This window comes from Mya arenaria, chromosome 8, assembly GCF_026914265.1.
Source record: "Mya arenaria isolate MELC-2E11 chromosome 8, ASM2691426v1".
Lineage (NCBI taxonomy): Eukaryota > Metazoa > Mollusca > Bivalvia > Myida > Myidae > Mya > Mya arenaria.
The window spans coordinates 49,485,410-49,509,905 of record NC_069129.1 but is presented as its reverse complement, the minus strand read 5'-3'; the positions used below and the strand labels follow the sequence as shown (position 1 = coordinate 49,509,905).

The 24,496-nt window shown below is 36.4% G+C and overlaps 2 protein-coding genes across 3 annotated transcripts; one reads left to right on the top strand and one right to left on the bottom strand.

Annotated features, from left to right (window-relative positions):
- The first annotated feature begins 700 nt into the window (after positions 1-700).
- Positions 701-17,692, top strand: LOC128242306 (uncharacterized). Its single transcript, XM_052959401.1, has 16 exons — positions 701-789; positions 1,865-1,998; positions 3,653-3,767; positions 5,095-5,344; positions 6,113-6,230; positions 6,756-6,829; positions 7,670-7,751; positions 8,152-8,243; positions 8,808-10,244; positions 11,284-11,512; positions 11,836-12,218; positions 12,839-12,978; positions 13,678-13,733; positions 14,193-14,327; positions 14,992-15,096; positions 15,696-17,692. The coding sequence occupies exons 2-16, from the start codon at positions 1,880-1,882 to the stop codon at positions 15,817-15,819; spliced, it is 3,459 nt and encodes a 1,152-aa protein (XP_052815361.1). The 5' UTR covers positions 701-789; positions 1,865-1,879; the 3' UTR covers positions 15,820-17,692.
- Positions 17,693-18,092: 400 nt separating this feature from the next.
- LOC128244770 (uncharacterized) lies at positions 18,093-23,513 on the bottom strand. 2 transcript variants are annotated; one of them, XM_052962848.1, is made up of 5 exons: positions 23,446-23,513; positions 22,347-22,386; positions 21,771-21,926; positions 20,586-20,698; positions 18,093-19,859 (listed from the first exon to the last, which is right to left on the bottom strand). In XM_052962848.1, exons 1-5 carry the CDS (start codon positions 23,460-23,462, stop codon positions 19,217-19,219), a joined length of 969 nt encoding a protein of 322 aa, XP_052818808.1. In that variant the 5' UTR covers positions 23,463-23,513; the 3' UTR covers positions 18,093-19,216. The 2 variants fall into 2 exon arrangements, with proteins under 2 accessions (XP_052818808.1, XP_052818807.1); XM_052962847.1 differs by lacking the exon at positions 23,446-23,513 and having other exon boundaries at positions 22,347-22,434.
- Between the last annotated feature and the right edge of the window lie 983 nt (positions 23,514-24,496).

Here is a 24,496-nt window from a genome sequence, read left to right as displayed (position 1 = left end):
ACATGTTTGTCATTATTTGAACGACATAAATTAACTTGATCATAGAATTTTTTTTAATTCTCGCGGTGATACATGTATCTAAGTTTTTCAGTATTTATGCACCAGTCAATTGAAACCACGGACCCCCCAGGTCCGGGGGTATACCGGGGATAGCCGGGGAAATGGGCCGTGTTTTTACCTTTCAGGTGGCCCCACAGTGCCTAGTGAATGCGGTGGTTTTGTCTTCGCTTTAAATATAGCGGGGAATGTGCCTTACTTAGGGTCCCTGGGGTGCGGGGGCATTTGGTGGGGATTTTACCATCTGTTCGCCACCGCAGGGCGGGGATTTTAGCCGGGGTTGGCTGGACCGAAAGTCAAAGTCCCCGCTATTCTCCGGACCTGGGGGGGGGGCGTGGTTACAATTGACTGTTGCATTATCACAGACAGTTTAAACATGGAAACTCGGCATTATAATTCTGTGATATCTATCTTTCATCATAGTAACATCATCATCCATGTACCGTCTTTGGTTATAAACAAGGTACTCTCAGCTATATATTCTAATTCTATTTGGTACCCAGTGCAAACTGAGTAAGTTGAAGTCTGATACATATTAAACAACCCATAAGCACTGACAGGGGAAGTAACCGCTTCGTATACTTTTCTGTAATATAATCAAGATGTTTTTTATTTCGTGTTATTTATCGTTGGATTCAAACAAAAAAAACATGGCGGGCAAAACAAATTGTTGAAAAATCAACACAAACATACAGGACCCGTTTCAAAACCAGACAGTTAGGCCATCGTATTGTAATATTTTACTTTTGTTTATTATTTGCTTATAGAAGACTGCCTTTTTCTATTTGTTAAGAATACATTTTTATTTGAAATCTTGTTTTGAAGGGAACAGAACAAGAGAACATCTGTCAAAAATACTGATCGTGTATTGGTAATACATTTTATTTGAATATTACTTAAATACACCATTTCACAAGAAAAGTCACAAGTTAATATGAATGTGTGTACGATATGTAGTAATAAGGGACTCTGTATTTTCTGTTTTGGGAATGTCATGAAATAAAAAAAAATAATTGAAAGCTGAATTTGATGTGAATCACTGATCATTGATGAGTCTGATGTTAGACGAGTACTGTTGTTGTTTTTTGAGCGTCCAAGGAAACATTCCATTACCGCCTCATTATATTTAAGCTTATCTATATAACTTTTATTCCCACAATCACATTATACAGTTCTTTAAAGATGATAAATCAAAATGTTCAAAGGTATACCATTTTTAAAAGAAGTTTGGTAGTAGCTTGTACAAAATTGAGAAAGTCGTAGAGCTCTATCAACTTCAACTTTGGGAGAAAAACTTTCAAAATTGATGGCAAGGAACTTCAATCTTCCACTTTCAAATTCATAATTGAAGCCCTGGACATTACTAGTTTGGGTCACCTACACTATTCACTAATTTCTTTTTGTGAAAGTGACTAAAAATATTTCAAATCAAATTTTAAATAGCAATTAAATATTCCAAGTGAATATGTAGTGCACCAGTCAATTGTAACCACGCCCCCCCCCCCCCAAGTCCGGGCGGATAGCCGGGGAAAGGGCCGTATTTTTACTTTCCATGTGGTCCCGCAGGGCCGGGTGACCGCGGTGGTTTTGTCATAGCGCCAAATTTAGCGGAGATTAGGCCTTTAATAGAGTCCTGGGGTGCGGGGGCATTTGGCCGGGGATTAACCATCAGTTCGTCCCTGCAGGGCAGGGATTTTACCCCGGGTTGGTCAGACCCAAAGTCAAAGTCCCGGCTATTCTCCAGACCTGGGGGAGCCGTGGTTACAATTGACTGGTGCATAGTTTGAGATAAATTTTTTCAACTCAGTTACCTTAGCTGAAGATGTCAAACAAGAGACAAAGCATCGCTCAAACTCCCAGGACTGCTATAGGGGAATACCTAGATGCCTCAAGGACCCATTCACAGAAAGTCATCAGAAACAGACATGAAGGTCTTATAAGGTATAGAAACATTTTCAAGGTGAAAATATTACTGATCAATCAAAGTAGTTAGGTATTTAAAAATAAGTCAATAATGATAATGAATAACAATCAACAAATTATGCTTGAGATCAATATTTGAGCTCAATTTAATTCTGATTTCTCGGGAAATATTGTCACTTTAGTTTACTGGTGCCACAGAGTAAATTTTTATCAAGGTTATGTGTGAAAAAATGGACAAAAACACACATTTGAAATGTCACTTATAACATCTTAGAACTAATCACTATTCCAGTGATATTGTCCTCAAACTGGTACAACTGATACAACACAACAGGAAAAACTTCTATTTTTTAAGTGTTTGCATTGAATATAAACTTTACGTGTTTATAAGAGTTTTCTCGAATTTTCGGATAATAAATAAAACAAAAACAATATGGCAAAATTTGCAGTTCATATTCATTTTGAAAACTAAAGTGACACAAATTATTACAAATACATATGAACAGTGGGACAAATGAATAACATTGTTTTTATATTCCGGCAAATATTATTTGATCATATAAATTAGATGTTAATTAGTCGCACTAATTATATTGATTTACTGCATTTAATGTTGTCACTAATACTATGTATCCAATTTAACTTTATAACTTCAAATTTTTATGTTTCACACTAATTTGTTAACTCAAATGTTATTAAGTTATTTCCTCATATATATATATATGTCAATCTAATACCTAATGCAGATATCAAAATAAGAAACTCACATCAAAACCTTAAATCATTATTTACAACATATGAGCCAACGATTACGATATGACCATTTGATTTCATAACGGTTACGAATTGATTAACACAATGGTTACGAAATGACCAGAAATGACCAACATTGAGCGGTTACAAAATGGAAAGGTTACGAAATGGCCATAATTCAATTGGTATGCTTGTTCTTTTTTAATATTTATAAACAACCGCATAAATGCTTGTTTTATTTAACCTATTGCATAATTTTATTTTGACAATACAATTCAATTCGGTCAATGTGTATATTACTGCACTACCAACGACAACAAACATGTACATACATGTTACATATGTATGTATTTTTTTCCAAGTCAAGGGAAGCAAATCTTGTATTATAAAAGATGGAAAAAATAGTCCCAAGTTGTCTGTACAGAGTGAAATGAGAAAGGGTTATCATTTCACTCGAGCCAGAGTGAAATGATCAAGTTATCAATCACTAATATTTTTCACGCTTTCACTGGTATGCATGAAATAAATTGTCCTCAAACTTGTACAAGGCCTAAAAAAAAATATGTCTGTTTCAGGTAACCCGACCCTACCTATAAAAATGCGCCGACCCTAACTATTTTTTTTTCTGTTTCTGAGCAAAATAAATATTCGTTAGCGAATAGAGAGTTACGAAGGGCGGATAAATGCAGATTTTAATCAGAATTATTGTTTATATGATGAAACAAAGTCAGGCAATGACAGTAATGTAGGAAAGACTGCCATGTGCAAGAAAACACTCTGAACTTACGACAGAATTTGAAAAAATATAATAAAAAAATCCAAAAAAATCCCTACGTACCCTACCTAGAATTTTTGGGAAGGTTACCCTTAACAAACAATTTTTTTTTTGGCCCAACTGATATAGTGGTAATGATTTCAGGACCCCTGAGCCTTTGCCAAGGCCGAGGCATGCTCGAGTGTCTAGCCTGCGTGGTGAAAGACGACGGACGTCCCTGTCTACAAGTGTCGACGTTGAGGACACTCCAAGACATCTGGTCTGTGAAAATATTAATTTTGTTTCAAGCATGATGTATTCTCATTCTACATGAAAGTCATTATAACATATGGCCTTGAGGTACGGCAAAACAATCTGCATTGAAGACCATGTTAATTTTTGTAGGACCAACTAGTATTTTTTGAACATTTTAAATAATCTTTGTAAACAGATACAGTCGACTTGTTTACAAAAATACAGATTGGAGGACTAGATTTAAATCTTTTTTGATCAGTTTGTGTTTTAGATATTGTATATAGCAGTGGTCGAAATTAGCACAAGCTCGCAATCCCTGCACTTGTAAAATGTCTTCCGGGCTTGCTCAAATTCTGAATTTTATATAGCAGGGCTTGTTTAAAATTGATGCCAAGCAAAAGTATAAGAATTCAGGATTGTTCATCCAAAAGTCAAATTTTGATGACTGTATATAGCTTCACTTGTTTTGTAACAGTTGAGATAAATTTACTTCCATTTTTAAGTAAAGGTTTAACAGAAGGTACTATTTTATAATCTTTTGTTTTGATTAATATTAATACTTGAAATTTTATTATGAATTCAAACAAACTTTACATATTTGGTATTTAAAACCAACAATGTAAATGAAATATTACTTCAAATAAGCACATGTTCTAACATTTTCTATGAAATCCAAAATGCTTTACCTGTTCACTGCCCGAAACAATGTGCCCTTTTGTCCCTTTTCTGTATCACCCTGCCCTTGTTAAAACCTGGCTATAGCAGAATATAAGGATCTATCATGTGTTTCCGGTACGGATAGAAAAATCCGACCCGAGGGCACGTGCGTAAGCCGGTAACGAGGCTTGCCGAGTTACCGGCCACGCAGCGTGCCCGAGGGTCAGATTTTCTATCCGCACCGGAAACACATGATTGATAATTTTTTTGCATATCTTAATTTATCAATTTGTGGAAAAAATGACGTAGAAAACGAACTTTTGTACAATTACACCAAAAAGTGCGTGCGACTTTGTTTACTGACATAGAGTGCAGTAATTTTATATAACTGAAAATAGCGGTTTTTTTACGATTATTTATTTTCGATTTTAATTAAAAGTCTTGCAAACATATATATTTGATTGCGCTTTATTGAAATGGCATAATATATTTTTCATAAACCATACAATAGAATAAATAAGAATTGGGTCGTTGTTGCGCGTGACTCATTTTACATGTGGTACATGTAAGATGGGTTTTTCCAGCACTGGTCACATGACCGGAAACACACATCCAGTATGCAAGAATATTTATTGTACCGATAAGTCCTGTTAATTTTCATGTAAAAGCAAAAACTGGAGTTTTCTGTTTTGTAGATTGAGGGTTTTCTTCAAGAGGAACACAGTACAGCCCCCCTGGTGAGGGTCCAACGCCGTACCTCCCAGACTGGTGTGTCGACCAGTCAGCCCCCCCGTCTGGATGTTGGTTCACCGAGGGTTGGGTCCCGGCCAGGAGCGAGGAGGTCTATTCGGAGGTCTGGGTCTGGGTGGCAAGAAGGTGCCAACATGTCCATGGGTTTTGATAATGACACCCCGAGGACACTGCTTCAGAATTTTATGAGAAACAGTAAGTTTTTGATATGGTGAATTAACTTAAGGTCATTGGTTTGAAAGGCATAGAGAAGTATTAAGTACATGTATTAGATATATTACCATACCTGTATCGTTTTTAAAACATTGCAAAGGTTTTATTATGGGTTCATCTGTTAATTTCTTAAGCAATTGGCAAATGATTTACAAAAAACTCTTACTTGTGATGTTTCAATGATCGATTATGATCAAATGTTGATTGTTTGGGCCTGTAATCCGCGACAATCAGTTGTATTTTGTCATAATCTATCATCAATTCAAGTGGATATTATTTCTCTTTTTTCTCTTATGTTATTTGTGTTTGGTTAATTTTCACCAATTTTCTCCTTTGAGGTCATTTACACATGAACACTGTAGGATAAGCGAGCAAATGACCAAGAAGCACTAGCATGCTTCATGGAATTTGCTCGCATGCCGTACTGCATTCTTACAGTATAAATGCAGATCAATCCTTAAATAACTGACAATGGTATCTGTGCTAATTGGCATAATGTCTAACTGTAGCAAGTATGATAAAATGCTTGACATACATTTCAAATAGCATAAGATTGGTGCGTAGGGAATATGCAGACAATTAAGAAACAGGTTTTTTTTATACAAATTATGAAAATCCATGTTTGCCCTTTAATTATTTTCATACTTATTTGTTTTTCATTACTCATATGTTTTTGAGGTTTTGACTTCGAAACGCATACACAAAATGAAACAAATATTAACTAGTTTGCATGCACATGTGTGTTCGCAGCTTCATCGTCAATGGAAACACCCCAGCTGTTAAGAAGGGATGCGTCACAAGAACATTCATCTGGCTTGAGCTCTCCAGACATACAGCCCCTCGTCAATGATACATACCACACACCAAGGTTGGATTGAAGCTGCACTCTCATAGATTGACTGCTTTGACAACTTTTTCATTTTTTGTCTTAGAATCAGCTGATTTTGGTGTCAGTGTTTTCAAATCAGTCATATAGGATAACACACAATAGAAGTAATCTCAATTGTTTGGAAAACTGCTGATATTTTCATTTGTTAAGCGTTAGTTATGCTTTTAGCCATAAAACATCAATTTTCGAGCATAATAGATAAAAAACTGCGGTTTTTAGACATTTACACAAAATTGGCTTATTCCAAGACAAAAAGTAAAAAGTTGTCAAAATGGTCAATCTGTGAAAATACAGCTTTGAAATTTATCAGTAATGAATATTTGTTTGTTTGTGTGCTCGTGCTATTAAGAATATCAACTGAAATTTAGAAGTGTAGTGTAAGACAAGTGAATTGAAATCATCTGCATGAAACCCAAATGTGTTTTAAAGTAACTAATTCAAAAACTGTATGTATTCCACCAGGTATATATTTCAATTTTAGCAACATTAGTCGTTCTATTTCAGCCCATTTCGTGAGAGTTCAGAAGGTTCAATGATAAGCAGATCGTCTCGGAGAGGAAGAACACCTCACAGGACAGGTAACTTCCAAAACATCAGCTCCTTGGAATGATGCAATTTTTTGGGCTGGTGACATTCGAGTTTGACATAAATGTCGACCTGTGTCCGCTTCTCAAAAACTGTCTTTGATCAAATATTTTAAAATGAATTACATGAGACTGATTACACAAATTCAGCAGGGATGCCAATTTTCCTCTTTTCAGCTGATCTTCTCTTTTTTGGCAACAAAATTTAAAATTAAAATTGCTCTGTTTATTTTCTGTATGTTGTGTGATGGGGATATTCCTACTTATCGGTAATACTAATTTCCTCTTGTTTTACAAATTTGCGTTGGCATCCCTGATATTGTCAATGAAAATATGCTTAGAGTGAGGCCAGCTATATATGGTATTCTTAATGCAATATATAGGCATTATTGGCATATATCTTGATGCAAGAACTCAATCTCTGCTTCTGTTTATACATATGCTCTTTTTCTGATTGCGTTCCTTTACTAGGGCATGCATTTTTTTTTGGTTTAAAGGCACATTCGGTCCGGCTGTAATAGTATTGAAGATATTTCTGTTGGCAATTGTTAAAAAATTGTTGGCATCTGCTTGTTTTACTCACTCTTATTGGTTTACATGAGGAAGGAAAGCTAGCTTGGTGTTTAGTTCTATGATCTTAATACATGTACTTTGATCTCAATCTATAAAGTTTTTTTGCGATCTGGCTAAAACATTTGATGCAGGCATGATGTATAACTGGCAGCTTCCTTTACCAGCTTCTGCATTTATGCTTTCTGGTCAGATCCTCTGATCTGGATTGCATAAAGATGAAGGATACTCAAATTCACAAAGTCTCGTTTTCTGATGTTGCAGGAAAATTCAACATCACCGCCCAAGAGCAGAATTCTTCCCTGGTGATTCCAGCCACCAACCCTAACGACTACACAGTACCGAGGTGAGATACTTTGAAAGCTAAGGCCGAGTATTTCAGCAACTTATCGGCTCAGCCATTTTTAAAAGCTAAAATAGTTTGATATTAACCAAGTTTAATTCAGACTTGCAGGGTTCTCAATAAGTTTCGGTTAAACCGTCTCAAATAGCATAGTATCGGATCAGCTTCTACATATCCTACTTTAAATTCATTTAGTTTTCCAAATTTGAACCGGTCGAATTGCCATTTGAACCGTCCATTTTAGCCGGCAGCCGGTTCTTATGGAGAACACTGGACTTGACATAAAAGCAAATCAAAAATTAAGGGAATACTGTTTTCATATATATCCATACATTATGGTATTTATAAGGTATGTCACCAAAATTGTTATACAGCTGAGTAACCCTGTGGCATATTGTTGCAGTCCGTTCCGGTCAACCTCGGATTCAGAAGATGAGGAAGTGATACCAGACTCACAGGCCGTACACAGTCAGACAGCCCGCAGTAGGAGGAGAGGTAAATAAGGGGTTGTTTTTTTACATTTTGATTTTAAAGGGTCATTTTCTGGCTTAGGAAATGAAGAAACGATACCAGACTCCCAGGCCATATACAATCAGACAGCCCAGAGTAAAAGGATATGTAAATAGGAGGTGGGGGTGCTCTTTGGTTTTGAGTTTGAGACTGTCTATGGGGTCATTGTCAGACTAGGGAGATTCAAGAAGTAATAGCAGACTCCCTAACTGTTCACAGTAAGACAACCAGCAGTAGAGGGAGAGGTAAATAAGGGGGTGGGGGTGGGGGGTGCTCTTTGGTTATAAGGAGTCATTGTATGGTTTGGGAAATGAAGAAGTGATACAACACTTCCAGGCCCATACACAATCAGACGGCCCAGAGTAAATGGATAGGTAAATAGGGGGTAGAGCTGCTCTTTGGTTTAGGGTTGATATAAAAAATGCACTAACACATCTTTGCATCCTAATGATGAATGGCATTTCTTCAGATATACTTACAGAGTAGATGCTAGTACTTGAGAAATATTTTATCTAGGATGCATGTATACATGTATCGCTATGGTTTTAGGCAGCTTCAACTTGACCGTACCAGAGAGCATGCTTGAACATCTGAGGTTACAGAGGTCACAGCAGGCTGACCGCCAGTCGAGGGGCAATAGGAGTGACCACCATTCAGGAATCTCCTTGGCTGACCAGCACATTGACCAGCTTGATCAGTATGATGGTCATCAGGGAGGGGAGGAAGAATTTGACCGCAGCAGGCAAGAGATGTTTGAAGAAGGGAATCAGTATGATGATAGAATGGCGTATAGAAACGAAAATGATGATGTAGATGATGATGATGATGAAAGGACTGAGTATACAAGCAGACTGGAGAATAGGGAAAGGGATCATTATGTTCATCAAGAAATGTATAACAGAGATGATGGTCTGGAACAGTACCAAGATGAGGAGATGGATGATGATCAGAGTGAACCTTCAGGCCAATACAGGGAGAAATCAGGCCATGATGAATCAGAAAGCCTCAGAGAACATGGAGGTGATGGCTTAAAGATTTTACCTGAAGGAGGAATGTACATGCTGCCAATGAAAGTTAGTGAGAGCAGCATGGAGGAGGATTATCGAAACATGAGCCATGTTTCAGCTAGTAGTCGCAGTGACATGTCTAACATTGGAATGGCTGAAGTTGAAAATGGGACTTATGTTGGAAGAAATGAGAGTGCAAGCAGATCCCGTAGGTCGCTGTCAAATATGGAAATGACTGATGCGGAAAGTGGGATGTATGTGGACAGAGATGATGGAGGGAACAGATCCCGTAGGTCGCTGTCAAATATGGAAATGACTGATGCGGAAAGTAGGATGTACGTGGGCAGAGATGAGAGTGCAAGCAGATCCCATAGATCGGTGTCAAATATGGAAATGACTGATGCGGAAACTGGGATGTATTTGAATAAAGATGAGAGTACGAGCAGATCCTATAGGTCATTGTCAAGGTCGAGAGATGATCTTGCTGCCAGTAGGTCGGATATTAGTAGGAGAAGGCAGAGTTCATTCTCAGCAGTGAGTCCTGAGGTTGATACTATGACCAGGCACCTGAGTACAAGCGTGGACCTGGAAAGGTCCATGAGGGCTCGAGACCAGGAGAGAATGGGTAGATACAGTGAGGGCCACAAAAGTAGGTTTGGTTCTCCAAGCAGGAGTGAAAAAGACTTGCGATTAAGTGATGGTCACTTGCATGGGAAAGGATCCCCATTTGATATGCAGAGGTTGAACTCCAGTTACGAACATCAAAACCGAGAGAATCAGTCAAGATCAGCTTCCAGAAGTGTAGGAAATCGTTCATCAAGGGATCTGAATATAAGTTCAAGGTCAAGGCACAGCAGTGGTGAAAGTTTCTCTTCTTCTAGAAATCCTCATGCGTCATCCAGGTCATTTGATGGCGGTCCACCGACTTCTAGCAGGGAAATGTTTCATGCTGAAAATATAGGTCATGCTACTATAACAGGTAAACAATGGGCCAATTGTTCAGATCTTTGTCAAAGTTAACAATTTTGTTAACATCATCACTAACTTAAAAATATTGACTGCACTTGAAAGTTATAGATACTCATGTGATCTGCAGTATTTCTTACAAGATTTAAAACATCTGTTTCAGATGTACTTGTTTTATGCAAATATATGAGCACATCTTGAATGTTTCACCTTTTAAAGTTTACAAAGATGCTGTTACCAATGTTGTTAACTTAAACAAAATTCTAAACAATGGGCCCAATGCCTAAAAAAAAATTCTATGAACTTGTTATAGGTATTTCAGACCGATCTGATGCTATTTTGCGTGGATAATTAGTTTACATAAAGGGTGGTTTCCAGTATTAAAGGAAGACAACCTTTACCATTGGAATTGAAAAATTTGCATCGTTTTTTACAATATTGTTTTTTTTTATATATATATATAATTGTGAAACCATTTATTTGAAGGCTAGTATCACTTTCAAAAACAATTTATAAACTCTTTTTTTAAAAAAAAAACTTCTTCATTTGCTGTGGTTGAAATTAGCACAGCCTGCAAAATGTCTTCCGGGCTTGCTCAAATTTCGTATTTTATATAACTGGGCTTGTTAAACATAGTTGATTCCAAGCACAAATGTAAGAACTTAGGCTCGCTCATTTAAAAGTCTTATTTTGGAGGACTTCCGAATTGTTTATTGAGAATTTTTATTCAAAATTTAGGGTAAAAACATATTTTTTGGAATTTGGAACAAAGCCTTGAAAGAAATGGCTGGAAAAGACTCTGATGTAGGTACATGAAACTATTTTGTACAACCTACATATAATTGAGTTAACTTTTTGCACTGTTTAATTGGTAATAATAAACCATTTATGACTGTGCTGATAAATTAAGTTCCATCGCGGGATTTTTTAGACTCAAGTTTAAGCAGCACTTTAGTTCAATGATATTTTTTGAAATAAAATAATAACAAATTTTTGGAAAAATTTGACCGTGTGACCAAAATGTATATTTTTTCTAAACCTGTCATTCTCAGATGATATGTACCAGTCACCGCGGAGCTTGTTATCGGGTCGTCGAAGCCCCAGTATTGCCTCCACTCCTCGGGTTCAGGAGGACTGGGAGTCCGGCAGTGAGCGGGGGGATGGGAACAGCCCACTGAAGGCGGTCACACCATCCCCCGTCGTCTCCCCTCGAGGAGCCAGCCCTGCAAGCTCCTCCCACAGGTCACAAGGGTCAGCGAGAATGTCAAGGGTGTCAGATGGGTATGGTTAATTCATTGGTTGAGTACTGACAAAAATCTATCACTTACAACTGAAGTCTCTGATTATTAATAAAAGCATTATCAATTAATTGATGAAGATTATCAGTTTCCATGCGGTTGTATCATCTAAAAAAATGCTATAAGATTTATTACAAGTCTTTGATTCTGGATAAATTTTACTTATAACCTGGAGCTTATCATATCACAAATTTAAGCAGCAATAGACAGTATTCTCATGTATATGCATTCTTAAGAACTACAGTATTACATGTATAATTGAAAAAAATGATTATGTAAATGCATTTGTAATTCTTGTAATGACAGGTCAAGGTCAGGGTCAGTCTCAGGTGGTTCAATGATGTCCTCAAGGTCACAACAGCCACAGCAGTCACCTAGGACTCGAAGCCAGGGAGGTAGAACCCCACTAAGGTCATTGACCTTGCCGCAGTCAGAATCCAGGACGAGATCAGGGACTTTACAAAGTCAAAGGTCAACTCCTGTACTTCTAAGGTCATCGCCAAGGCTTCAAGGGTCACCAAGTGCATCTCTGAGGTCAACATCAAGGTCAATGCAAAGGTCATCACCACGGACACCAGGGTCAAACAAAGGCACACCTAAATCAGAAAAGTCTGTTTTAGGTAGCAGTACTAGACGTATGGGGCTGTCGCAGGCTTCTCCAGTTATAGCAGGGAAAAGACAAGGCTCAGGTATGATATGATGAATTGAAATAATATGTGTGTAAAAGATAGGAGTACCTGGTAATGGTATTGTCACAGCTTGGTGGCAATGAAACAACTGTAATTTTTTTAACTGCATCTATAATACAACAGCTTAAAAGATATGTGCATGAAACTTGGTACATGTATCATTGTGATACAGACAAAGTCATCAAGGTTGTACATGTGTTCCTAAACTATTTTGACTTATGGTTGAAGGTAAAAAAGGTGAAAATAGTGTTATATTAATGATCAATTATAATTGAAAATTGATTGATTTAGTCAATTTCACCCTTTTGTTGGAAATAACTGAAAATATATTTAAAAGCAGTTGTTGAACTATTTTGGGTTTAAATCCAGGCCGCAGTCAGGCTTATGCAAAATAAATACTTCCTTTTAAATATTTCCCGCGCTAGATGAATGGAAACAGTATAACAGACATTGTAGATGTATAATACAAGTCAGATTATGCATATATAAGACATATATTTGGTAATAAAAGAATGCAGCCAATATGCAGATCGTTGATTGATCATTGATCAGTTTCAATAGATGTAATGATTCCCAACACTGCAGTTATAAGAAATTATATGTTCATATTGGTTTTACAGCTGAGGTGGACGCTCTTCCCCATCAGACAATGCTGTTTTCCCCCCCAATAGCCTCTACCCAGAACATCGGGGCTCTCTCCCGCCTCTCTCCCCAGCCATCAACATCTAGACAGAGTAGAATCACCGACTTTGTACAGCAGGTGAGCAATTTTGTTTGATTAAGAAGATCCCTCAACTTACTAGAACCTGGCACTCCTATCAGTAAGTGCTGTTTTGGTGATAAAATTGCATGGTTAAATTTGTTTATTTTTAGCTTGTAACCTGAACACATATTGCTCACCTCAGTGCTCAGGATAAGCTTTTCCCATCGCCCACCTCCATCTCTGTTCGCCTGTCATCTGTCTGTCAACAATTACTTCAAAAGACATCCCCTCCTAAACTGCCAGGCAAATTTAGATGAAACTTCATGGGATGTTCCTTGGATAGTGCCTTTTCAAAATTGTATAAATTCCATAAATTCCATTTAGAACTCTTAATTGCCATGGCAACCAAAAGGAAAAATCTTGACAAAAACCATGAGGCCTGTAGCTTAGATAGTTGGTGTGTTAATTGTCTAGTGGTCTTGTTCAAATTATGCCCCTGGGGTCAAAACTAGTCACATCCCTGAGTCAAAAGTTTCTTACATACTCATTTTGGGAAATCTTTTTGTTTAAAACAACAAAGGCCACACCCTTGACATATTGAATGTTGCATCATACAGTGGTCTTCCACCAAGAGGTATGTTTTGTCTATGTTCATTTTTAGAAAATAATGTTTATTTTTAGATCATAATTAAGTGTTCGATTTATGTTTAAATGTTTTGTTGCTTGTCTTTGATAAGTAACCCTTCAATTTTACAGGCAGAAGGCGAAAATACAAACATAACCTCCACTGCAGCTGAAATAACAGTAAAAAGGCTAGTACAACCTTTGATTTCAATATGTCCAGCGCCTATATCATACATGTATCTTGTAATCTTTTAAAACCAAGTTCATGTATAACAGTCAGCACCAATGAGCATTTTCTTTTTTTCATAATCTTATCCTATGTTGTTGGGGCTTTTCAATATAAATTGTATTGAGGTCATATTTGATGTTATATAATTGATCTTACTCATTCATATTAAATGTCCTCATTGTAGGTCCCTATAAATTAATTGCTAGATTTTCATCCCTGCTCTTTTTTCTCCGACCCTTAAATTTTATTGACTGAAATAAAAATGTTGATTAAGCAGTAAAACATTGAGATTCTTTTATTCTGCCACTGTGGGGCGAGTTTTATGTTTTTAATGGAAGATGTCAATACTTTTCTGATTCTCCGGTTTTCATAATGGATTCATCAACTCTTCAATCTAACCATTGTAAATATCTTGTAGCCCAAAGAAGAAGGTTGTGCGAAAACCTCGTCAGAAGTCTCGCTACCTGATACCAACGACAACAGTGAGGAAACATTTCAACCATTTTGCCGGCATGCGTGTGGCCAAGGACGCTATTGAGGAGGTCATGAAAGTGTATGTCATAGTTTATATCATACTTTCTGAGCTTGATTGTGAAGAGAGTTGTAACTGATAATGAATAAATTTTAAATCTATTTCTTATAGGCACCAGTATAAAAAAAATTCTGAAAGAACTAGAGAAATTGGTTATGGAGTCAATAGGTCATGCCAACCCTAACAATAAACAAACAAAAAGAACACAGTCAGTTTTGTTTTAGGTCAATTTCTTATGAAGGATTTAGTCTAGTCTTTCTTTTTGTAATCATAGTCTTTCAAAATTTGTATGCCTTTTGGTCATATCAGTATATAACCTCTATTGATTTCAAGGTCAAGGTCATGGTGAGGTCAAGGTCATTGTGAGCTTGACTAGAAAAATATGAGCTCTCTCGACAGGCATCACATCTGATTCACTGAATTCTAGTATAGAACTTAAAAACATTAGCATTATAAAAGACTTTGGACTGTTTGACCTTGTGAAAAAAGTTGGAAATGAGGTCAACAACATCAACATGTTTTAAAATGATTGTAATATTCTTTTTCAAAAGATATTATCGATAATTAAACTACAAAATATCTTATTGGTGATAGTTAAGCTACTTAATATTAATTAAGATGCTTTTCATCTCAAAAGCATATACATGTGTATTTGTTATTGCATTGCTTGTGTTTCATTGTCAAGGTCTGAGACGTACTGGGATAACTTGTGTGCTGACTTGGAGGCATATGCCAGACATGCAGGCAGGAAACGCATACAGATGGCCGACTTTGAACTGCTCTTTAAGAGGTACATATGTTAATTTCATGCTGTTATAGACATTTACTACTGACAGTCTAGATAATTGAAATTGATTTGATTTTAAATAAAGCATACATACATGAAAATCATTTTTGTTAGCTTAAAGTGACACTCTTATTCAAAATCAGTATAACAAAAATTTTGAGTGATAAACATTTAACTACTTTAATACTAAATAATGCATTTATGAAAAATATTCTTTACTGATAACATGATTGTAACGGTGTATTTAATAGCTGAAAAAGCAAAAAGATTAAATGATTGGTGAGTGCTAAAAGGTTAACTGTGATCTACTATTGTCTCATAAGGTAGAAATAGCGTGTTTTCTGCATTTTTCTTTCAAATTAAATTTAGTATCCTTCATAAAAACCATAGTTTTCGACATAAATTTATACTTTTTGGTATAATAATACATTTGTATTAATTGTTATAAATCTTCTTAAGGAGTAAGAGTGCATCCTTCAGGTGAATGCATTTATATCAAGAATTATTATACCTAGAATACCTTTTTATGCAGGTATTGTCAAACATACTGCCTCTTTACTCTTTATTCCAATGATATTTACACATGTAATATTGAATTTCAGGCAAGGCTATGTAACAGAGAAGACCAGTCTTAACTCCTTGATTCGACGCTACCTCCCCTGGGAAGAAGCTGATAAACTAATACCAGTCATTGGCGCAGACAACAAGATATACCCAAAACTGTAGACTGCTACCACCGACCATGCGGTTCAATATTGGTGATTTAATACCAGTCATTGGGGCGGACAACAAGATATACCCAAAACTGTAGACTGCTACCACCGACCATGCGGTTCAATATTGGTGATTATTTACCAGTCATTGGGGCGGACAACAAGATATACCCAAAACTGTAGACTGCTACCACCGACCATGCGGTTCAATATTGGTGATTTAATACCAGTCATTGGGGCGGACAACAAGATATACCCAAAAGTGTAGACTGCTACCACCGACCATGTGATTCAATGTTAGTGATTTAATACCAGTCATTATAGTGGACAACAAAATATACACTGAAATTAACACAGCTATTTCCTTGTGGTTTATAATTGATGATTAAAGTCCAGGCATTGGGGCAGAGAACATAATGTATCTTAAATTAAAAACTGCTATGGACCACATTCGGAGCAGGCAACAAAACATTCTATAAACTAGACCATGTGGTTCAAAATTGGTGATTTAAGAGCAGTCATTGAGGCAGACAAAAAGATATACATGTTCTACCACCAGTATCAAAACTGTCATAGCAGCAGACAATAAAATATACCTAAACTGTTGACCGCTGTCACAGTGGTTCAAAACTGTCAACTCATATGTGATCATGCTTGTTAAAATATATATTTGTATGTCAGAAGATTTTTTTTTAAATAATTATGGTGCCTATAATATGTATTTATGTAGCTTGACCATGATGGTTATGTATCAATTCCTTTTCATTTTTTGAATTGAGATTTTAAGTCTGGATTGACAGTCATGTTACATACAAGGCAAGGATATGATCATCAAGGATATCATTTGGTATTCAATTGTGTACATGCATGTAGATATTGTTTTGAGATAATGTTTGTAAAAAATAATTCCTCTGTATAACAATTTGTTCGGTAATTAATTTAATGTCAGACAATGATTATCCTTTAAAGTTTGTCTTTTTCTCAAGAAAAGTCAATGGATTTTCATATTCAAATGAAACTTGGTATACATGTTGCCAAGAGGTAATACCCATATGTAGAACAAGGCCAATAACTCTGACCTTAATTATTATCAAGTTATGCCCATTTTTACTGAATAATACATCCAATTTCTTTCACCTTTGCTATAACTCCGAAACTTGGTACAGACACAGACCATACATGTATGTAGCTAGACCCTAACTTGGACCTTAATTGTTGAGTTATCCCCCTTTTTCAGGCCTTCCAGCGTTCCTACTTTTTTAACAGCTTCCTACTTTTTTCTAAAAAACTCCTACTATTCCTACTTTTTTGAAAATAAAGTCCGCAAAAATATTTAAGTTTGATCATTGTGCTAGTTTTATTTGCAGAAAATGAACAAAAGATGTCAAACTGGCTGGTTTCTGTTGTTGAAAGGTGTGGCAACATGTTCCACTTTGACATGCATCATCTTTCATAATAAAGGCTGAGGGATGATGAATACACAGTTCAGCAACAAAAACCGACCAAGGATCATTCACTAAAATATTCAATGTGGCATATAGAAAGGTATGATTTTGCATTAAAAACATCTCTTCTAGGTAAGTTGATAGCTATTAATAATTACGTATTTAACCAAAAATATTCCTTCTTTTCCTACTTTTTTGTAAAAAATATTCCTACTATTTCCTTCTTTTCTCTCAGAAAACCTCCTACTTTTTTGTTAGTGGCTGCTGGAAGGCCTGCCCTTTTTCAAAAACAATTACAGACGAGTGATTGCAATCTCTTCACGGTATTCTTAATTAGTTTCTTTGTTATTTAGCAGGCTCACCAATTACCATCAGATATTTTGTTACAGTAACACTGGACAAGTTAATTTCTGTGCATTATTTATGTAAGTCATATAATGATTAAAATATTATACTAGTATTTTTATGTTCCTTGTGTTTCACAGCAAGAATTAATGTTTTTATGACAATATTAAATCATAGCATTAACATGCCATGGTTTTAGATATTAATTATAAACAATTTCATTCGTTCATTAACGCAGTGCTTAAAAAATCATTGAATATTCTTGAAAATTATTGGAGATATTTGTTTATTAAAAAAATACCTCAGGATTACAGTGAATTGGAAACTTAATAAATTTACAAAACTTAACAGTAAAACTAAGTGACATTCAATGACTTGTAAACTATTCACATCCATCTGACTTGAATTGTTGTTTTCATGATCCAAATGAACATTATTTCTAGCTTTACTGGCCATATGCCAAAAAGGCTTATGAGATGGCATCGTGTCCGCCGTACGTGTGTCAGTAAACCATTGCTTGTAAACGAGATCAGGATGAAGTATTGTATTGATAAAACGTGTACAGAAGTTAGATAGGGCTTTAGTTTTATTCGAATAACAGCCAAATCCGCCCATACATGATTGTAAATTGGCAACTTTTCTCTTTTCAATAGAGTCTCCATATCCACCTTTCACCTTTATGTTACAAAACGGTAATGGGGGCTATCAGTTTGTTGCCTATTACCAATATATACCAGTGTGTGTATACCACGTGATAAATGCTACATCATAAGGCAGCATTTTGCTTAGGATCAAGACTTAAATCAAAGATAACTTTTAATTTACTACACCATTTTAAATGAAACAAAGGGCAGTCTATGTCGCTTAAAGGACCGCGCCTTTGTTTTATTAACAAAATTTGATGATTATTTTCATCAAACACTTCGACAAACCTGTTTCCGAAATAATTTTTTGACAGTGCTCCATCTGACGATCGTATTGTGAGAAGGTTTGTTGAAGTGTTTAAACAAACTACACTCTCAATCAAACCCTGGTTAAAGACCTCAGACAGGGCTCTGTTAGGGGCGTAGACTGCACTATGTTTCACTTAATATGGTGAAGAAATAGAAAAGTAATCTTTGTTTAGTCTTCATTTGAAGCAAAATATTGCCTTCCAACACAGCATTTATGACACAATTTATCACCTGGTATACACACAGTGTACCGTATACCATATGTATAGAAAATGACAAAACAAGGTCTTAGTAGAGCATAGGCCCTTGTGGGCCTCTTGTTATAATATATTTGGATTTGTTATACTACTAATTAACTACTGATACAGCACATCCTGTCATTTGAACATCATTAATTATCATTGATATTCAATCCTTATTATGAAATCAATATTTAATCAAAATGGCCTCTTATAATTTCGTGGAGCAGACATGAAAAATACAGCAATCTGACCTTTAACACATAATAATGGCCTTGCACTTGGAGGTTCATGGCTCTTAAACATCGCATTACTAAAATTGCTGATATTCATTTAACAGATTGCTATAAATAAACTATATACATGAAACTTTATTGCTAAACATTTCCGCAAAGTACCACACATAAAAAAGAACAAAAATTACATTTCTAATCATCATAATTATTGTATCCATAAGTCTGCCTTTCTAATCTTTCTAATCTTCTTTTTGATACTTTAAAAGGCTTATAGGCTCTTTTCTTATCTTGCTTGAAAACCAGTCTGTCCATATTGAATGTTTCTTTTTCCTCTACTGCAGCAAGGGGCCTTTTTGCCAGCTTGCTATCTAGCACTTTCTTCATAAGGGAATCATGCTGTAACCCATACAGATCTTGTCTTAACTTGAAGTCACTAGTTCTTACTCTTTCTAAATCAATTTCTTCAACCCCTTTCTCTTCAGCACTCAATTCTTTATCAAAACTGTATGATACACCTTCACATATATTACTATCAACTTCATGATTATCAAACAATTTGTCCTCAAACTCAATTCTTTCAACATCAGTTTCACCTGGTTTCACCACCAAATCAGTACTATGCCCAGTAGATTTCCATGCTTGTTTCCTTTTCCAATCTTCCTGCTGTTCAAGCTTGTCTTGCTCTGTCACATCCAGCTCTGTTTCCGTATCTGGAGGCCCCGTGTCAAGGTTATGAAGTAGCTCCTCTATTTGCTTCTGGCGAGCTGCGCTGATATCCCTCATGAACACGACCGGAGGCACACGCCCACACACCTGAGACTGAAGTAACAAGTGCCTGCAATAAAAATACATCTTTAATACTGATTCATCTCTCAATAAAGGTAGTGATGGGAATTGGTTTCGATTTCATTAACAATTAAATTATCTGCTGGAAGCATTTAATTAAATTACGTCATAAATGGTATGTCTGAAGGCAACATTTTGCTTTGAACGAAGACTTTAAACAAAGATAACTCCACGATTTCTTCACAATTTTAAATGAAACACAACGCAGTTTACGCCGCTTACGGAGCCCTTCTTTTGGTCTTTTACCAGAGTTTGATTGAAAGTCTAGTTTCTAAAAACACTTAAAAGCCCTTTTCACAAAACGGCCGTCTGAAGAAGCACTGTCAAAACATTATTTTGTGAAACAGGTTTGTCGAAGTGTTTAATGAAAATAATCACCTTATCAAACTACGGTAATAAAACGAAGGTGAGGCTCTTTAAGCAGCATAGACTGCCCTGTTTCTTTTTAAATGGTGAAGTAAAAGAAAAGTTATCTTTGTTTTAAGTCTATATTTTAAGCCAAATATTGCCTTCTGACGTAGCATGTATGACGTAATTTGTCACATGGTATACATACACTGATAAAATACGGGTAATTTGCGGTAACTGTCATTGAAGAATAACGTACAATACATTTACCAATCATATATTCTTTCAAGATACTTCATATGAATGTGCGAGGGTTGATTTAGATGTTTAACAAAGTCCCGGGCTTGATGTTGGGAGCAATGCTCACCTGAGTTTGCCAGCCTGTGTTTCAAGGAGCTGTTGAGTTTGTTTGTCTTTTTCATGCACTCCGCTTGCCTCCCACCAAACCTTCAGTGCAGAGTAGCTTGGAACAACTTCAACCTGCAAAGCCAATATATATATGTATAGAGAGAGAGAGGTCAATACTAGCTAAGAAGCCAGTTTTTTGTTTATAAATGCTTCCATACTTTAAACAAAGTTGGTGAAACAAAATAATACAACATTATATTAATCACTCTTGTCGGCACAATGTAGTCTTAGAGTGTGGTTTTGTGTTGCGGGGGAACACCAAAGTGCCTGGGGGAACCCAATTGTCTGGCTTGATGACCACATACCAAACTCACATGCCCCCACGCTGGGAATTGAACCGGGGTTGCCTTAATGAGAAGGGAGTGCAGTAATCGGACAACATAGAAGCCAATTAGGGCTAGTAGTCTCATCTCTAGTTCAAGCGCTTATGTAATATAATAGTGCAAAACAAACTAAACTTTTATATTAAGTTACATCCCTCTTGAGCTGAGCACTCTACTTTGTTTACCCTTAGTTTTCAGCTATCATGCCATCATATATTTATAGTTTATATCATTTAATCTCTTCACATTCTTGTTCACCAGAGTGATGATGATTTATCATAATCAAACCTCAGATGAATGAGAATGTCTCTTCATAACATAGCTTAAATAATATGTACAATAAACATAATATCGGAACATTTTGTTCATATTCTTAATGCTGTGACCTTGGTTTAGTGGAGCCTGTAATTGTTTTGAAATGTTCATTTTTCACAAGTAAATAGGTGAGTATAAACAGAATTTGAAGAAGTGAGTACTAAGTTGGGCATAACTTAAATGTGGTTGTTATACTTGATAAATGTAGGGTCTGTGGAAATCATATTGGGTTGTAATGCATCGCTTCCAATCAATGGAAGTTTTATTAATCGAGGGATGAATGTGAAAAGGTTCTAAGTGACATTAAATAAAGAAGAAGATAGGACCTTTTCGCTTTCACCCCTCGATTTGGGGGTCCTAGGGATGCATGGTTAGTTCAAAATGGGCATCCCTAGCTTGCAAATTGAGTCCAAAACATGTGCATACTGTGTGAGGGAAACCCTAGGTGCAGAATGCGATGAAACTATACATGTGTCATAACAATCATGTGTCAATAACCATTTCACCTTGATTATGTTTACAAATACATCCATCTCCCCGTTGGCAAATATCTGCAGGATGGTATCTTCAAGCACATTGCCCACCCAGTTGGTTCGACGTATCACCCCGTCTGAGTATCGTACCTTGCTCTTAGCACCGGATTTGACAGTTGTTCCCTGGGCCTAAAAATAGAAACAAAAGATCAATACAAGATATACTATATAGAAGCATATAAGCATTCATGTTTAACACGCAAAATCTTCACACATATATCAAACCGGCCACCAAGGTTAAAGAAAAGAAATCGCCCAAGACTACAGTAAAGTAACATTTATTAAATTCAAAAATTATTTTTAAATTCAAATCTCTTTTATGGAATACTAGTATTTGTTTTTGTCATCAAGCATAAGCATTTTTATAAGGGTGTTGAACTTGTACCATCCACACAACATCAAAACCTTCATAGCTATGCTCCTATACACTTTAATAAAGAGTTTTAAGAAATATATAACAAAAAACAATACCAGGGTAGTCGGTAATAAAACCTCTGTGAGCTTATATGTTTTAGGCCCTAATGTCAAATTTAATGAATCTTGTCATACCTCAGGATTGAAAGGCACTGACAAGGCTACAGTCTTTTTCCTGGAATGTACAATAGCCATATATCAGTGTGTTTTAATACATTCTAATGGTCGGCATCTAAGAACTATTTATTATTATGTATCACCCTACAATGTAGTTTGTATTTAAGAGGGCCATTTTCTCAGTAGCATGAAGTTCTGCCAGATAAGCAATCGTATTACTGGTTATGACCACTTGGTATGAAATATATAAAGAAAATGGTTTCAAAAGTACTTATTTATTTGCATAGTAAAAATGAGCAATAAGGACAATTATATGAACAGAAAATAAAACATCAGACTGTCATTATTAGAGCAAAACAAAAGACTAACAATCAAATGTCTGTTGTTTTCTCAGAAATATATATATATATACATGTTAAAAACAGTGTAATAATTCTATAAATTTTGCCTTGCCCCCAATACATACCATGGTAATTTAGAACAGACTGGTTACCATTTTCTGTCAAGAAATTTTACACTACCAACCACGCATTTTTAGCTACAAACGTTTAGACACAGTGGGAGAGTTAGCATCATTGCGAAGAATCACAGAAAAATATTCCGCGGTAGCCAAGGCCGTGGTGCGCGTCATCACAGCGTTCATCTGCTGCTACAGCATGCGTCTTCCGAAAAACATGCATGCATGTGGCGTGTCGCCTCAATGCTGCTTACCACTACACAGGTATTTTAACAGATAAAGGTGGTACAAATAGAAATTTGTACATGTTAATTGAACCACGAATGCAGAATGAATCTCACTCAATTGCGTGGGTAACCTTACCCTGAAGCTACCTTAATTACCGTAAATTAACACTATGCAATGCAGCGTATCGCAGTGACTCAATGCGGTAGAATGTGGGGAAATTATAGAAAAGAACGCGGTGGGCATTATACAGTAGAAACTCACTAAACCGGAACTCCACAAAACCGGAATCCTCGGGATACCGGACTTTTTTCAGAGTCTCTGTTTTCCCCTTCTATTTTCAATGTAAAAAAATCCCTACATAACCGGAACCCCAGAATTCCGGATACCGGTCAAAAAATCGAGAAAATTTGTTAGTTGTCAACGTTATTTTACCTCACAAAACCAGACATATATTTGTTCCAACATGTCAAAATGATTTTGTGTATGGCCAGATTAGGAATTCGCGAATTGCATGTCACTTTGTTTTGACAGCCGGTGCGTCGTTAAATATTGCACCAGACCGTGAGATTTGCAAGATCTTACAGATTTCACACTACGGTGTGTGAAATGTAAGTCGTGAGAAATGTAAGACCGCTGCACCCAATGCACTTATAGGATGGTGAATTATTATTGAAGACGTATATATTGTATGATGTCCGCGTTTGTCCGTTTTGTATAAAAAGGGGATACAAATAATTAATATGAAAGACAGTGTTTTTGATATATTCCAATTAATCGCCATTTAATGTCATTTTGTATGAACAAATCTAATAAAACTTGACTTAATTAACAGAATATAGAACGGAAACTGGTGGTGTTTGATTGACAATTGTAAGACATTATTGTTAGACGTAATGTTTTATTGGCCCTGAAAAGGGCCGTTTCGTTATATTCCTTAACTACCGGTACTGCATGATACAGACACCTGAGCAGAACGCGATTACCCTCGTGCGTGAGGTGTACACCGTCGCTTGAAATGTGCCTGGTTGGCACAACTGCCGCCGTCTTGATCCGCTGGGAATTGACGACCAGGAAGACATGCCGCCGCTCTTCAGCTGACGCGTGACGTCTCGGCAGGAGTTCGACGACACTACTAAGTGCCGCCTTCCCGACGAGACGGCGGATCTGCCCACATATCTCAAGCAGATCCTCAACGATCTCGTCCGGCACTCTTTTTCACATATATCAGTACGCCTGCAACTGATTCAAATTTTTACAACCGTCGTGCCACATGATTTTGAAATAAGAAGTATATATTGATAAATCTATATAAATTCATCTATATATACCTTTTTTCCTCTGTAAAGCTATGGGGAGCAAAACTATAAGTTCATAAACATACACTGCACAATAATTTTTCGTACAGCTATTCTCACTGACCTGTCATAGATATGTTTAAAATAGACGGATTTGGCTCGTATACCTCTGCGGATATCAAGGTTGT

What these genes read in the sequence shown, in the direction of transcription:
- LOC128242306 (XM_052959401.1), top strand. Translation starts at nt 1,880, where the DNA reads ATGTCAAACAAGAGACAAAGCATCGCTCAAACTCCCAGGACTGCTATA. An exon ending in AGACATGAAGGTCTTATAAG is followed by an intron (nt 1,999 to 3,652) that starts GTATAGAAACAT and finishes TAATGATTTCAG; the next exon opens with GACCCCTGAGCCTTTGCCAA. An exon ending in TCAGAATTTTATGAGAAACA is followed by an intron (nt 5,345 to 6,112) that starts GTAAGTTTTTGA and finishes GTGTGTTCGCAG; the next exon opens with CTTCATCGTCAATGGAAACA.
- LOC128244770 (XM_052962847.1), bottom strand. Translation starts at nt 22,406, where the DNA reads ATGGCTATTGTACATTCCAGGAAAAAGACTGTAGCCTTGTCAGTGCCT. An exon ending in CAGTGCCTTTCAATCCTGAG is followed by an intron (nt 21,927 to 22,346) that starts GTATGACAAGAT and finishes TTCTATTTTTAG; the next exon opens with GCCCAGGGAACAACTGTCAA. An exon ending in TATTTGTAAACATAATCAAG is followed by an intron (nt 20,699 to 21,770) that starts GTGAAATGGTTA and finishes TTGGCTTTGCAG; the next exon opens with GTTGAAGTTGTTCCAAGCTA.